Raw genomic sequence first — 15,542 nt, 5'->3', positions numbered from 1 at the left:
AGAAGGTCAGCCATGGCTTTGCATGGAAAGCTTTTGGAACAACTAGTAGTGCTGCTACATCTGATTACTGGGGTCCAGCTAGTTTTATCAGCACCTTAACCCAATGATCCGAGCTGCAACCGCACATGCGGAAATGTTAGCATCCCCTACCCATTTGGTACAAGCAAGGGCTGCTACCTTGATCCATCTTTTCTCATCATATGTAACTACTCTTTCCAGCCCCCAAAACCATTTCTGGGCGTTGATCATAATATAGATGTCCTCAACATCTCTCCTGATGGTGAACTTCGAGTCTCAAACTTGGTATTCCGTTGTTGCCAATGGTGGCCAGAGTTTGATAATCAGCCTAGTCTCAGCCGCATCTCTGCCTTGCTCAACTTGTCGAAATTTAGCATCTCACTTGAGAAGAATAGTATCTTTGCCGTCGGCTGTAACTTTTACGCCTACATTAGTGGCTCGCATGAACAAGATTATACGTTCATGTCTGGGTGCATATCATTCTGTGGCAACAGTTCCGGTTTGGTTAACGGCTCTTGCTCTGGCCTTGGCTGTTGCCACTCTGCAATCCCAGAAAACACAACGAATTATAATTTGAACGTTCAGAGCATTTACACTAATGGATCCGGCAGAACCTCGGGGCAATCATGTGGTTTAGGTTTTATAGGGGAAACACAGGCATACAACTTTTCCACCTTAGATTTTACAAATTTAACGAAAAGGGAGACTGTACCCCTGGTGCTTGATTGGGCAGTTGGAAATAAGACGTGCAAAGATGCTCAGAAAAGTATGACAAGCTATTTATGCAAAGCAGCAAATAGTAGTTGTTCGGAACCCCATGGTCGTGGGTATATTTGCAAGTGTCCCCCAGGTTATCAAGGGAACCCATACCTTTCTGATGAACACAAGGATAGTTGCCAAGGTAATTAATTATTAATGGTGTTCATTTGTTTTACTTTATAAGCCTTTTTTTTTTTTAATGTCAGCTCATTTTTTATTAGCTAATTAATCATTTCATGTTGTACTTGTTAAATGAGCAAACTGTTATGGCTGTATTTCGATGACGACGGACTAACTGTAGTACTCACGTGTTTCAGATATTGATGAGTGCAAAGATCTTGATCGGAATCCCTGCAATGCTACTGCAACATGTACCAACACTATCGGGAACTACACATGTATATGTCCCAATGGATATGAAGGCGATGGGAGGATGCCGCCTGGAACAGGTTGTAGTCGAAAAGGCCAATCCAAGATCATGATTATTGCCCTGGGTATGTATAACATATATAGGAATAGTGGTATTGCAGTACTACTCGTCTCTTTTATTTTCATTTTCTTGTTAATTTACTAACTACATTTATACATGCATGATGGATTTGGTTTCCCATGCAATTACCTCACTCACTTCCCATGCAGTAATTATAATTTGGTCTCAAATGAATCGGCCATGCATTTTGATTAATGTAAAAGTCTTTTAAGTTGAGAAAATTAATGTTTTGAGATGGGTAAGTTAATTCAAAACTTAGTTCATTCTTTCTAATCCATATAATTAATTTGTAACCTTACCTTTCGTACGCATGAAACGTAGTTGAAATCTGCTAATGATAGATCTAATTTGCTTCTCCAAAGTCACTAGCTATAGCTAGCTAGGCTTTAAATCTTTCTTTTTAATGATGATCACTAGCCAAGTTAAAACTCGAAACTCAACTCCTTGTACGTCATTTTTATATATTACGTATATTACACATTGAAATATCAGCTTTGTTGAAGTCATTGCATGTGCTATAATGTTAGTGACTGAAGAAGATATTGAAATACATTCTATATGGTCAAAATGCATGCTTGAACAATTACAGGTGTCTGCATAAGCCTTTTAATCCTGCTCGTGGGAAGTTCGTTGGTATATTGGGTAATGCAAAGAAGAAAGCTCAAAAAATTGAAACAGAAGTTCTTCAAACAAAATGGTGGCTTAATCTTAGAACGGCAACTTCTGAATCACAAAGAATCTGTTGAGCCAGCTAAAATCTTCAGCGCAAAAGAGCTTGAAAAGGCCACTAACAACTATCATAAAAGTAGAGTCCTTGGCCAAGGAGGCTTTGGAACTGTTTATAAAGGAGTTTTACCAAATGGTAGAGTGGTCACCATTAAGAAGTCCAATGTTGTTGATCAGAGCCAAATTGAGCAGTTTATAAATGAGATGGTTGTGCTTACTAAAATTAAGCACAAGAATGTGGTGAAGTTATTAGGATGTTGTCTTGAGACCAAAGTACCCTTACTAGTATATGAATTCATCACAAACGGGACACTTTTTGAGCATATTCATGATAAAAACCTGTCATCCTTGCTCTCATGGGAGAAACGTCTAAAGGTAGCATTAGAAACTGCAGAGGCCTTATCATACATCCATTTCGAGACTTCTATGTCTATTATACATAGAGATGTGAAAACTACAAATATACTTCTAGATGAAAACTATACAGCAAAAATATCTGACTTTGGAGCTTCAAGATTAGTGCCTCTTGACCACACAAGATTAACAACCGTGGTGCAGGGAACTTTGGGATACTTGGACCCAGAATACTTCCATACTAGCCAACTAACTGGAAAGAGTGATGTGTATAGCTTTGGTGTTGTTATTGCAGAGCTACTAACAGGTGAAAAAGCACTTTCCATGGATAGGCCCGAAAGTGAAAGAAATCTAGCAATGTATTTTGTTACTGCAATAAAAGAGGATCGCCTCCTTCAGATTATTGATGATCGCATTCTCAAAGAAGGTAATACTGAGGAAATAAAGGAAGTTGCTAATATAGCAAAAAAGTGTTTAAAGGTAAGAGGGGAGGATAGACCTAGTATGAAGCAAGTTACAAAGGAGTTGGAGGGATTAAGACTTTCAGAAAAACACTCGTTGAAAAAGGTTGATCCCAACACACAACAGACTGAACAATTGCCTAATGCACCTACACATTCTTTGGGAATTGATGTTGACATCGGCACCTCTTCCATCAATACCGTTGTTGCGGATGACAACATGAGAAATCAAGTAGTTAAACCAACAGATAATGATGCTAGATAACTTGTTCATCCCTAAGGCTAGCATAGCCTATCTCTCGTAGTTGTCGGCATTCATCATCACCACCCATTTTCTCCCTTCACCTCCCCCCCCCCCCCCCCCCCCCCTCCCTTCCTCTCTCAAAAAAAAAAAAAAATCTCTCCAATGAAAGGAAATTTGGCCTCCTTGTATGCATGCTTTAATATTGAAAGAATGTGATCATAGCTTTATATACCATGTTCATGTACGTGGTAATTGAGAGGTGTGACATGTATGTAAGTGATATTCTCTTGAGTGATTGTAATGTAACGTGTTCTATGTGAGATATGCAATATCATTGAAAGCTTTTGTGAGAATTTAGTTAAATGAATTGTTAGCCTATTTCCATGCACTACTTACTTCAGAATGAAAAGCATTTAGCTAAATCCAGTATCGATTATATGAGGAGATAGAGTTTTAAACACTGTAAAAGAAAAAATCTAAAACCATCTACAGGATTAATTAGCTTAATTAGTAGGAAAATATAATAAAAGTTTTGGTGATAAATAGCAAGGTATATGAGTTGGCATCTAACAGCTAATTAAAGTCATTAAAAACAAATTTATTCAATAGTTTCAAGCGCAATGTGGCCCAATCGACAAAATCAGTCCAATATATATAATGACATTCATGTGGAAAATAACCTAGTAGAATGGACGTACATAAAAAAGGAGACAACATCCATCATCAATATATATCACAAACTATTTACATTACAAGTGGAATACCTTCTAATCGTGAGAAAAGCATCCAGCTTGCTCGTGGAAGACTTCTTTTGTATAGTCCTTCCCTTGCTTTAATAATTTCTTGCTCAAACAGGGGACAAAAAAGAATGCTTCAATTATTGCTCGCGGAATCATTCTTACCAACTTTTGTCTTCGGATAAGAAATGTTTTTGTAGGTAATTAATTAGCCTTTTCCTGCTTTTTGCAACGAAGTGTTGGTTTAATGTCTTATCTATTTCGATCAGTTTATAATTTTGACTTCTTTAATGAAATTTTTATTTCGGTTTTGCATAGAAGTAGAATCTAATTAGGTAAGTAATTGCCTTTTTAAGGATTTATTATTCTTTAATATTCCAATAGAGCATGAATATTATATACTTATATATACGAGTCGATTGACCGATCGAGAAGATTAGATATTGCTTAATTAATTTAGAGTGGGCCCCCTAGTACTTGGTAATTAGGCACGATAAAAATTATCGTTTTATAAGTGCATGCATGCGACCATTGCAATTTGGTTTCAAATTAATACATTAAGCCATGATCTTCCTCTTTGCAATTTCCTCTGTTCATGATATAGGGGAATCTTTTGCTTTTCTAAAGTTATAAACATGATTTGACAGACCATTTTCTTTCTCGTTTCTTGTTGTTAGCTCACTAGTTATGTTTATCTTTTAATAATTCATGTTACTAATGATTTAGAAAGTGATGTGTTTAATCTATTTAAGTGGCTCCACCACCATGAATAATCAATACTCTATAAAGTATGAGCAAACCAAGTTCATTTTTCAACTTTTATATATGTTTGAAGAGGATTGACTATTGGAAATTCTTGACGACCACATTCACAATGGGAGTAATGCGGAGGAAATAAAAAAAGTTGGTAATGTTGCAATAAGAAGCCTTAGTGTTAAAGGATCGGAGACGATAGGCCTACTATATATGAAGGAAGTGGCACTAGAACTGGATGGATTGAGAGTTAAGGAAAAGCATTCAAGGAAAAAAATAATCACAACATTGAGAGTTAGTACATCCGTGCAATCTTTAATTATTGATGTTACCACTGTTGCGCCTCTGGTCTGTCCAAAAATCATACAAGAAGATAGAGAGACAATATTTAAGTGGTTCGGCAACTTGCCTACGTCCACTGAAGCGGAAAATCGGTATTTTTAATATGTTTGTATAATTTTACAAACACTCATAAACAAATTCTCTATCTCTCAAAATGCCCTCTATTCTGGGTTTCCCTAGAACTTATTTTCGCCCTTAGCCTACCTTAATCTCTCACCGCAGTGAGGATCATTTTAATGTTCAGCAAATGACCTCCTTTTATAGGAGGAGCCATGGGGGACAAACTCTCACACTTCTTGACCAAGAGGGAGGCTTCTTTCGATGCACAAATATTGGTTAATATTTGCTGCTAGAAATTTTCGGTGGATGGCTTGGCTGGTTGCATATTCAAATGACATTTCACACTTGGGGGGTTTCCAACAATCACCCCCTCCACCCAAGTGTGCCATACTAGGATGCTACAAATAGTTGCATCCTTCAAATGATTGCACTCCTTCATTGGAATGCTTGTTGTCAAATCTTAGATGAATTGAGGTTCTGATTTGTGAGCAAAGAATTGAAGATGAAAGCAGAACTATTGAGATGAAAAAGAGATGAAAAAATGCTTGAATGAATTAATTATTACAAAGTACTACCATCTATTTATACAAGGCAAAGTAGGAAATAATAGACTAACTGTTTTAACTAACTTTTCTTTCCTTCTTCCAGTACACGTGTAGCTTTAGATTTTAACTCCATTTGTTCAATTCTTGAGGCTATATTCCAACACCCCCCCTCAAGATGAACATGTATATTTAGGATGTTCATCTTGCGGAGAGTATGATGAAATGGAAGAGAGCCTAAAGGCTTTGTAAAGATATCTGCTAGTTGTAGTCTTGAAGGAACATGAAAGAGCTTGATGATGTTTTGTTGCAGCTTTTCTCGAATAAGATGACAGTCTATCTGTATGTGCTTTGTTCTCTCATGTTGGACTGGATTTGTTGCAATGGATAATGCTGATTTGCTGTCTGTATAAACCAAAGTTGGCTGCTTGTAGGTAACATTTAGGTCCTGTAGTGCATAAAGGAGCCATTGAATCTCACAAGCTGTTGAGGCAAGGGCCCTATATTCTGCTTCTGCAGAGGATCTGCTTATTGTAGCTTGCTTTTTACTCTTCCATGAAATTAGTGAATCACCCAAAAAAATGGCAAAACCTGTTACACTCCTTCGAGTGTCAACACACCCTGCCCAATCACTGTCTGAGAAAGCCTTGAGCTGCAATTCTGATGAAACTGGGAAGAATAAACCTTGTCCAGGAGTTGCCTTTAAATATCTGAGAACTCGAATGGCTGCTTGGTAATGACTAACAGCTGGTTTTGCTAGAAATTGACTAAGAACTTGGACTGAATAGGCAAGGTCAGGTCGAGTTATTGTTAAGTATAACAACCTCCCAACTAATCTTCTGTAGGCTGAAGGATCTTCATATAAATCAGCATCTGAAGCAGTGAGCTTCAAGTTCGATTCCATTGGGAAAGCTGCAGGTTTTGCAGCAAGAACTCCAGCTTGTTCAAGTATGTCTAGAGCATACTTCCTTTGGCAAATTGATATGCCAGTTTTGGATCTTGCCACCTCCAATCCGAGAAAATACTTGAGTTCCCCCAAGTCTTTAATTGTAAACTTATCATGTAGAAAAGTCTTGAGTAATTGTATTTCAAGTAAGCTGTCACTTGCTAAAAGAATGTCATCTACATAGACTAGTAAGGCTATGAAGGATGATTTAGATTTCTTGATAAACAAAGAGCAATCTGAAGTACTTTGAGTAAAGCCATAATCAAGCAATGCTGTGGACAGTTTAGCAAACCATTGCCTAGATGCTTGCTTCAAACCGTAGAGACTTTTTAAAAGCTTACAAACTTTATTTTCTCCTTTGACAACCAAACCAGGAGGCAACTCCATGTAAACTTCTTCATGCAATTCACCATGTAAAAATGCATTATTAACATCCAATTGGTGAATATGCAAATTTTTGATAGCAACTACAGCAAGCAGTAGCCGAATGGAAGTGATCTTTGCTACTGGAGAGAAAGTATCAAAGAAGTCTAATCCCTCTTGTTGAGTATAGCCTTTAGCTACCAATCTTGCTTTGTGTCTTTCTATAGTTCCATCTGCCTTATACTTGATTCGAAATACCCACTTACAACCTATGGTCTGTTTATTTTTGGGAAGAGTAACAAGTTCCCAAGTTTTATTTAACTCTAAGGCATTTATTTCATTTTGCATTGCAGCTTGCCATTCAGGAATTTTAGCAGCCAATTTATAACTTTTAGGCTCTTGAGAGGCTGAAAGAGATACTAGAAAAGCTTTATGAGAACTGGACAGTCGATGTACAGAAAGGAAATCAGATATGGGATATGGAATACCTTTATTATGAGAGCAACCATCAATAGAAGATGAGTGAGTTGCATTTGGAGCTTGTGAAGCAGTACCACAATAATAATCCTGCAAGTAAGTTGGCATTTGTTTAATTCTTGAGGATTTTCTAAGAGTTTGTGAAGCTATCTGAGGAACAGATTCATTTTCCAAAGATAGTTGAGTATTTGTAAGAGTCTGGTCTGAAGATAGTTGAGGGTTTGTATGATTCTGATCTGAGTTGAGGTTAGGATCTGAGGTGAGGTTGGGATCTGAGATGAGATTAGGATCTGAGGTGAGGTGATTCTGATCTGAATTAAGGTTTTGATCAGAATGAATATCAAAAGAATGAGAATAGGAACTTGAAACAGAATTTGTTGGTGGAAATAGGAAGGTATGTGTTTCAGGATTGGATGGAAAAGCCTTGAAAGGAAAAACATTTTCAGAAAAGACTACATTTCTGGAAATTAATACCTTATTTGTATTAAGATCCATTAATTTGTAGCCTTTTATGTCAGAAGGATAACCTAAGAATAGACATTTTGTAGCTCTTGGATCAAATTTATGTCTGTGATTTGTGAGAGTTGATGCAAAACAAAGACAGCCAAATACTTTGAGGTGAGAAAGATCAGGTGGTTTACCAAATAACATTTCGAATGGTGTTTTTTTTTTGAGAAGGGGAGTAGGAATTCTGTTTATAATGTGTGCTGCAGTTAACACACATTCACTCCAAAAAGTTAGAGGCAAGTTTGACTGAAACATTAAAGCCCTTGCAGTGTTTAATAAATGTTGATGTTTCCTTTCCACAACTCCATTTTGTTGTGGAGTTTCCACACAACTTCTTTGATGTATGATTCCTTTATCATTATAGAATTGGGTTAAAAAGAATTCAGGTCCATTGTCTGACCTTACTGTTTTGATAGGAATACTAAACTGAGTTTCTATCATTTTACAGAAATTCTTGAGGATAGAAGGAACTTCAGATTTCAGTTTAGTCATCAACTATAGTAAGGAAGTATTTAAAACCTGAGTAGGAAACAACATTAAAGGGACCCCATATGTCACAATGGATCAAGTCGAACATTTTATTTGAACTAGTTTGAGATACAGGAAATGAAAGCTTTCTTTGTTTTGCTAACTGACATACATCACAGATATTGGTAGAATTGAAAGATATAGAGGATTCTAGTTGTCTAAGAAAAGGTAATCTTGAGTTAGATACATGACCTAATCTGTAATGCCAAGTATCTAATTGATTTTGAGTAATAGCTGAGACAAAAGATGAAGAATTAAACTTGGGTTTATTGCAGGTAACATCTTTTGAAGTAGCTTGAGGTAGGTGGTACAGTCCATGCTTCTCAAAGGCAATCCCAATCATCTTCTTTGTTGATTGGTCCTGTAAAAGGCAATAGGAGTCAAAGAAAGAGACACAAACATTAGACTGCTTTGTTAGTTTAGAAACTGAAAGTAGGTTGAATGAGAAACTGGGAACACATAACACATCATGCAAATATAGTGTGTTTGTGAGACAAATATTGCCAATGTGTGAAGCTGGAACAGAGTTTCCATTTGGCAAATTTATAGAAGTATTTATGGACTTAGGTGGTGAGGAATATAATAGTGGTGAACAGATCATATGATCTGTTGCACCTGTATCTAGAATCCATGAAGAAGCTGATTGTAAGGATGAAGAAACAGAATAGCAAAGGTTTGAGGGTTTACCAGAAAATTCAGAAGTAACAATGTTTACAGCTGGTGGAGATGTTTGAGTAGGTATTGGATATGAGTTAGAATTTGCAAGTGCTAGCAATTTATTGAATTCCTCAAAGGTTAAAGAAAACTTTTGATCCTCGTTACTGTTTTGAATATAGACCTCAGAGGTTGATATAGCAGCATGAGCAGTGGGTGAACTTCTCTTCCCTTTTGGTCCAGTCCAGCCAGGAGGGTAACCATGAAGTTGGAAGCATTTCTCTATTGTATGTCCATTGTACCCACAATGAGTGCAATATAAAGATGATCTCTTCTGTTTATCTTTGAGAAACTTCGATGGAATAGATGGCTGACTATTCTGTTTTGCAAGAAAGGCATGAGTTTCATTGCTAACAGAATTGTTGAGTTGTCTCTGGCTTTCCTCTTGAAGTAGTAAAGAGAATACTTTTGCCATACATGGCAATGGTGAAGCCATAAGTAACTGACTTCGAATTGAGGCATAAGAGTCATTTAAGCCAACCAAGAATTTTAGCACATAATCAGACTACTGTCTGGCAAGCAGAAAATCAAACAAGTTACATGTACAGGTTGCCATCTTTCCACAGCTACAAGTTGGAAATGGTCTGTAATTCACATACTCATCCCATAAGGTCTTGAAAGAACTGAAATACTCAGTGATAGACAAAGAACCCTGAGTAATAGAACTTAGAGATTTTTCAAGATGAAAAACTCTAGGATCATCGCTTCTTAAGTATCTGGTTTTCAGTTCTTTCCAAAGATCAACAGCAGATGCAACATAAAGAAGACTATTTCTTATTTCTTTCGAAATAGAATTCATTAACCATGAGAGAACCAAGTTATTGGCACATAACCAAGCAGTGTGAAGAACACGCTGAGTAACAGGATGAGTAAGAATTGTACCATCAATGAATGCTGCTTTGTTCTTGATTGTTAGAGCAATGGTGATTGATCTACTCCATGCGATGTAATTGTCACCAGTAAAGATTTCTGAAACAAGTAATGCACCAAGATTGTCACTTGGATGCAAGAAGAATGGACTTGATGAATCATCCAAAGGATTGATTGTGCGATGGGAAGTATGAGAATTGAGAGAATTTTCATCATCAGAAGTCATTTCTGGAATTTCTCCAAGAACTGCAAGAATTGTCAGAAATGCAAGAATTTCTCCAAGAACTGCAAGAATTGCCAGGAATGAAAGAAATAGAAGAAAGTATGTAGAAGAAAAGGATTTCAATCTTTGTGAGATCGAAATGCAAGAAATAGAAGAAAGGAGTACAAAGATTTCAGAACAAAATCTTTGTGAGATCGCGGAAGCATATAGTTTTTCAATCTGATACCATGTCAAATCTTAGATGAATTGAGGTTCTGATTTGTGAGCAAAGAATTGAAGATGAAAGCAGAACTATTGAGATGAAAAAGAGATGAAAAAATGCTTGAATGAATTAATTATTACAGAGTACTACCATCTATTTATACAAGGCAAAGTAGGAAATAATAGACTAACTGTTTTAACTAACTTTTCTTTCCTTCTTCCAGTACACGTGTAGCTTTAGATTTTAACTCCATTTGTTCAATTCTTGAGGCTATATTCCAACACTTGTTAGCCATGAGATATTTCCGCTATCAAACGCATCTGCAGGTACGTCTTCAAATGTATGTCCAGATGCCTCTCCAAATGTATCTTGAAATGCATCAGCATCGTCTACATCCACGGAGCTTGCAAGGGATTTTCTTCAAAGGAGATTTACAAGTGCTTTATTTCACAATCTCAACTCTCTAGGATTATTCTTTCGCTTGAGTCCATGAGTCCGCACTCATGTACACCTTGAGCAAACTGAGCTTCGCTCGAGCCACAACCGAGCGAACAATCTGTCTGGTGCCTTTACAGCTTCAAACCAGGCTCCATAATCCTACAATCACACCAATCTCCAACTTGGAGACTAGTTCTCAACATGCTAGTCTCTATCTCCAGCATGATCCCTTATCATCTTTGTAATTTTACAGCTCATATCTTCAAATTAGAAGACTAACTAAAGTGATGCATAACTTTAGTTTATCGCGTATAGTGCCTTTAATCAACACATCTATATAGGGAAACACATCTCCCACTACATTGGGAATCAATGGTCTCGCACGGACCTTGACACATATCAGAGAACTTGTTGCTGAGGTCTCCATCTCTAACCTGGGCGACTGACTCCTCATCCTGCTGCTAACATATCTTGTCTTCAGTCGATGTGCCCATCTTGTGCGCAGTCTCAGCTAACTTCGATTTGCATAATCTCCATTCTTGCAAGAATTTTCTTCATACCGTAGTTCACTACCTTCATTCAACAGGATATAGTTTAAGGTAGTAACCATCATGGAGGTCTGATCGTCTTGGCAGTTATGTGATCATCAACTTTAGGTGTAGATATCCCTAGAACATCTGACGTTTTGTTCCCATCTCTCACACCTTCACTTCATGTCGTGGTCTAGGGAGATTTCTTCAAGTTTAGATGAGGAAAAGTAAAACTGAGTTCCTTTTACTTCTTCGTCTAATTCACACGACCATTACCACGAGCCAAAACCAATGAATTATTCGTGACCTTCCACGCCCTTTTGAGAAAACACACCTGAATGACTGTTGTCTTCAAGTTGTCTTTAACAGCATTGTACACTGCAAGAAATACGATGACATGTATTTCTTCAGTCACCATATTCACAACATCATTATCAGTTTTCTCCTGATTTTAGCAATCTCTTGTGGCCTATCTTGCCACAATTTCTAGCGAGTCATCTGTTGTCCAGATCTTGACTTGCCTCTTCCCTTACTATTAACATTCAGGACCAACAACTCAAGATCTTGCCAGAGTCTCTTCTGCGCACCTCTTCATCTAGGATAAGATTTCTTACATTGAGAAACTTCAACTTCGTTTTCTTTGCAGAATTACTCATACCCATATTCATGACCTCCCAACTTTTTGACCACAACACTAAATAATATTGGGCAACAATAGTACTTTCTGCATTTTCTGAAGTTGAACTATTTCTTCATCTGCACTTTGTTATTTGCAACTGACTTTTCAAAGAAAGCCATAATGAGATCCGTTGCGGTTCTCCTCTTAATAACATTATGCTTCACGAGTTGTATGACTGCCAAAACCTGCTGATATAACAATTTAATCAGCATCGTCCAATGATCTGAAGTTTGCTCCTCAAACTTCACGATCCCAACTGATTTAAAATAGCCCAAAACAAATGAGTCTGTCACGACTCCAACTGGTTGAGATCAAGCCCAAAAGAAATGAGTCTGTCACGACTCCAATTGGTTACGATCAATCTCAAAACAAATGAGTCCGTCACGACTCCAACTGGCTGCGATCAAGCCCAAAACAAATGAGTCTATCACGACTCCAACTTGCTACGATCAAGCCCACAATTGATCTGAAGTATGAACGGTCTAGATCATTAGTACCGATGGCGAATCTCAACATTCCCACCGTATGGATGAGTCCGGAATGATCCAAATAGTTTTCCAGCACTATTTAATCATTGCAATTGAACCCCGAATGGCTTAGATCTAACCCAAAATGATCTGCAACTCATGAACGGTTCAGATCGAATGTACCGATGGCGAATCTCAACATTCCCACCATACGGATGAGTCCAGAACGATCCAAATAATTTGTCAGCACTATTTGATCATCGCAATTGAACTCCAACTGGCGTAGATCTAGCCCAAAATGATCTGCAACTCGTGGACGGTTCAGATCGAATGTACCGATGGCGAATCTCAACATTCTCATGGTATAGATGAGTCTGAAATGATCCAAATAGTTTGTCAGCACTATTTGATCATCGCAATTGAACTCCAACTGGCGTAGATCTAGTCCAAAATGATCTGCAACTCATGGACAGTTCAAATCGAAAGTACCGATGGCGAATCTCAACATTCCCACCATACGGATGAGTCCGGAATGATCCAAATAGTTGGAAAGCACTATTTGATCGTTGAAATCAGACTCCGAATGGCTTAGATCTAGCCCAAAATTGATCTGCGACTTTCTGACGGTTTAGATCAGTCTTCTGCTACAGTGGTGCGTGGGAGAGCGTGCCGGAGCGTGGGGGCGCATGGGAGAGTGTCTCCCATGCGTCTTCTTCCTCCAGCCGCGAGTGGGGGCGCGTGGGAGAGTGTGTCGGAGCGTGGGGCCGCGTGGGAGAGTGTCTCCCACGCGTCTTCTTCCTCCAGCAGTGAGTGGGGGCGCGTATTTCCCACTCGTCTTCTTCCTCTGGTGCGACTGAGGCGCGTCTGTGCACTCTCCAACTTCTAGGGGCGCGTACGGGCTCCTCTGGCATCCGTTTTTTATGCCGTTTGTAGCAACGAATTCTTCTTGATGCGAGGAACATCATTGTCTGATCAAAAATTACTTTCGACCAACTTGATGTTTCTAGACAGCACGAAACCAAAGCTCTGATACCAATTGTTGCGCCTCTAGTCTGTCCAAAAATCACACAAGAAGATAGAGAGACAATATTTAAGTGGTTCGGCAACTTGCCTACGTCCACTGAAGCAGAAAATCAGTATTTTCAATATGTTTGTATAATTTTACAAACACTCATAAACAAACTCTCTATCTCTCAAAATGCCCCCTGTTCTGGGTTTCCCCAGAATCTATTTTCGCCCTTAGCCTTGCCTTGATCTCTCACCGCAGTGAGGAATATTTTAATGTTCAGCAAATGACCTCCTTTTATAGGAGGAGCCATGGGGGACAAACTCCCACACTTCTTGACCAAGAGGAAGGCTTCTTTCGGTGCACAAATATTGGTCAATATTTGCTGCTAGAAACTTTTGGTGGATGGCTTGGCTGGCTGCATATTCAAATGACATTTCACACTTGGGGGGTTTCCAACAACCACTAGCTATTGTTCGACAAGTACCATCGATAGCATGGGAAATGAAACACTAAAACCATTGGATGATGGTAGATAAACCTTAATCCTTAGGGTTAAGACGGGCTCAATCTTTGGCTGTCAACATGATCGAATATTATTGCTACTACCCATCGCATCCACTTCCTCCCATTATTCCTTTGCCCCTCACTCCCGACCATGTTTTCTTGCTCTTATCACCACCAATTAGCTGCTAGCATCTTCCTTCAAATCTCTATTTCTTTTAATCTTTCTCTTTCCAAATCCTTCCAGCTTCTCTAAATCGCCTTTTTTGTGCTCTCGTCGCCTAGTCCAACAATTAGCAGGTGCTTCTATCTTGTGGGTATCGCCCAGTACTTTCCATAAGCCTCCATTGCTTGGCTTAGATTCGAAAAGAAATTAGGAGTGTCGACTAAATGCATTCAATGTTCAAGTACTTAAGAGTGTTAGCTGTTAAGAGATTTGTGTATGCTATAATGTTAGCTGGTGTGTGCTTTGTAATATTGAAGGCTTTAATTTTGTATTGGCAAGCAAGTCGTGTATCTAATTAGATGTCTGCTTTATGACTATTTTCATGTACCGCGTACATGTATCTCTTAATTAGTTTTTATTGGTGAATTATTTTTGGTAAAGTATTTTTAATTTAATGTTTGAATTTGAGATATTTTCTACTTTCTAAATTATTATTTTTTTTAATTCTTTAGCCAAAAAGAGATTAAACAAGAATAAATCGACAAGCTGACATGACTTGATGTAGTATATTAAATTGTAAAATTAGTTTTATTATAACTTATTATATATATAAACTTATGATATTAGTTTGAAGTTTTACTTATATGAAATCTTTTTGTAATTGTAGCACTATTGATTTTTTAATTCAAATATGTTCAAATACAAAAAATTAAAATAATAATTAAGCGTATAATAATAATTAAAATTTTACCTCCATTATTATGAAAGGAGAATGTAATCTCACATACAGATAAAAGAAATCTAATTATTTTCTCTTTCCTAGAAGAAAAAGATCATAAATAATTGGTTTTCACAAGTATCTCTTGCTAATAAACAAGAACATTAGTACTTAACTAATCAATATTAATAAATAATACTCACCGCCAGGAGCCAATATTCATATAATATATACTTGAAAAAAGCAACGGATCGGAATGACGTTGATTGGTTTAGCATCATTAATAATAATTGATCACATACTAGAATTTGTAATGAAGCAAGGAAACCATGCATTGGGATCGTTAATAACTATATGCATGTTCTTTTAAAAACTAGGCAGGCGGCAGGGCCAAGGGGACCCCTGGTTTTTAGTTTTTAAATAAAAATAATAATATGTATGTGTATATATATTATATATTATATGGTAGACCGCATATACGACATAATAAAGAATATCATTTTTGTATATACGACATAATTTGTCAGATTTTTATAATTAAAGTGTAAATTGTTTTAGTTTTTATACTTTGATATGTAAATATAAAACATTTGAGATGTAACTTTTACCTTGTTTTCTTTATAAAGAATCCTTGGTTATGAGAAGTGAGAATATAGGCAGATAGCAAACAGGAGAATCGTCAAAATCGCCAAAGGACGACAGTTAGGGATTGTGGCGG

At 37.5% G+C, this 15,542-nt stretch overlaps 2 protein-coding genes across 2 annotated transcripts; one reads left to right on the top strand and one right to left on the bottom strand.

Annotated features, from left to right (window-relative positions):
• Positions 1 to 451: 451 nt before the first annotated feature.
• On the top strand, positions 452 to 3,100 carry LOC122297716 (putative wall-associated receptor kinase-like 16). The gene is made up of 3 exons (XM_043107862.1): positions 452 to 919; positions 1,095 to 1,271; positions 1,857 to 3,100. Exons 1-3 carry the CDS (start codon positions 481 to 483, stop codon positions 3,071 to 3,073), a joined length of 1,833 nt encoding a protein of 610 aa, XP_042963796.1. The 5' UTR covers positions 452 to 480; the 3' UTR covers positions 3,074 to 3,100.
• Positions 3,101 to 8,331: 5,231 nt separating this feature from the next.
• LOC122297722 lies at positions 8,332 to 9,539 on the bottom strand. Its single transcript, XM_043107869.1, has 2 exons — positions 8,995 to 9,539; positions 8,332 to 8,668 (listed from the first exon to the last, which is right to left on the bottom strand). The coding sequence occupies exons 1-2, from the start codon at positions 9,455 to 9,457 to the stop codon at positions 8,631 to 8,633; spliced, it is 501 nt and encodes a 166-aa protein (XP_042963803.1). The 5' UTR covers positions 9,458 to 9,539; the 3' UTR covers positions 8,332 to 8,630.
• Positions 9,540 to 15,542: the final 6,003 nt, after the last annotated feature.

The sequence above is a fragment of the Carya illinoinensis genome, chromosome 15 (assembly GCF_018687715.1).
Source record: "Carya illinoinensis cultivar Pawnee chromosome 15, C.illinoinensisPawnee_v1, whole genome shotgun sequence".
NCBI classification, from domain to species: domain Eukaryota; kingdom Viridiplantae; phylum Streptophyta; class Magnoliopsida; order Fagales; family Juglandaceae; genus Carya; species Carya illinoinensis.
Note: the sequence above shows the minus strand (reverse complement) of the source record. Positions and strands in the feature narration are given on the sequence as shown.

What these genes read in the sequence shown, in the direction of transcription:
- LOC122297716 (XM_043107862.1), top strand. Translation starts at nt 481, where the DNA reads ATGTCTGGGTGCATATCATTCTGTGGCAACAGTTCCGGTTTGGTTAAC. An exon ending in ACACAAGGATAGTTGCCAAG is followed by an intron (nt 920 to 1,094) that starts GTAATTAATTAT and finishes CACGTGTTTCAG; the next exon opens with ATATTGATGAGTGCAAAGAT. An exon ending in GATCATGATTATTGCCCTGG is followed by an intron (nt 1,272 to 1,856) that starts GTATGTATAACA and finishes GAACAATTACAG; the next exon opens with GTGTCTGCATAAGCCTTTTA.
- LOC122297722 (XM_043107869.1), bottom strand. Translation starts at nt 9,457, where the DNA reads ATGGCTTCACCATTGCCATGTATGGCAAAAGTATTCTCTTTACTACTT. An exon ending in TGTTACTTCTGAATTTTCTG is followed by an intron (nt 8,669 to 8,994) that starts GTAAACCCTCAA and finishes TGCCTTTTACAG; the next exon opens with GACCAATCAACAAAGAAGAT.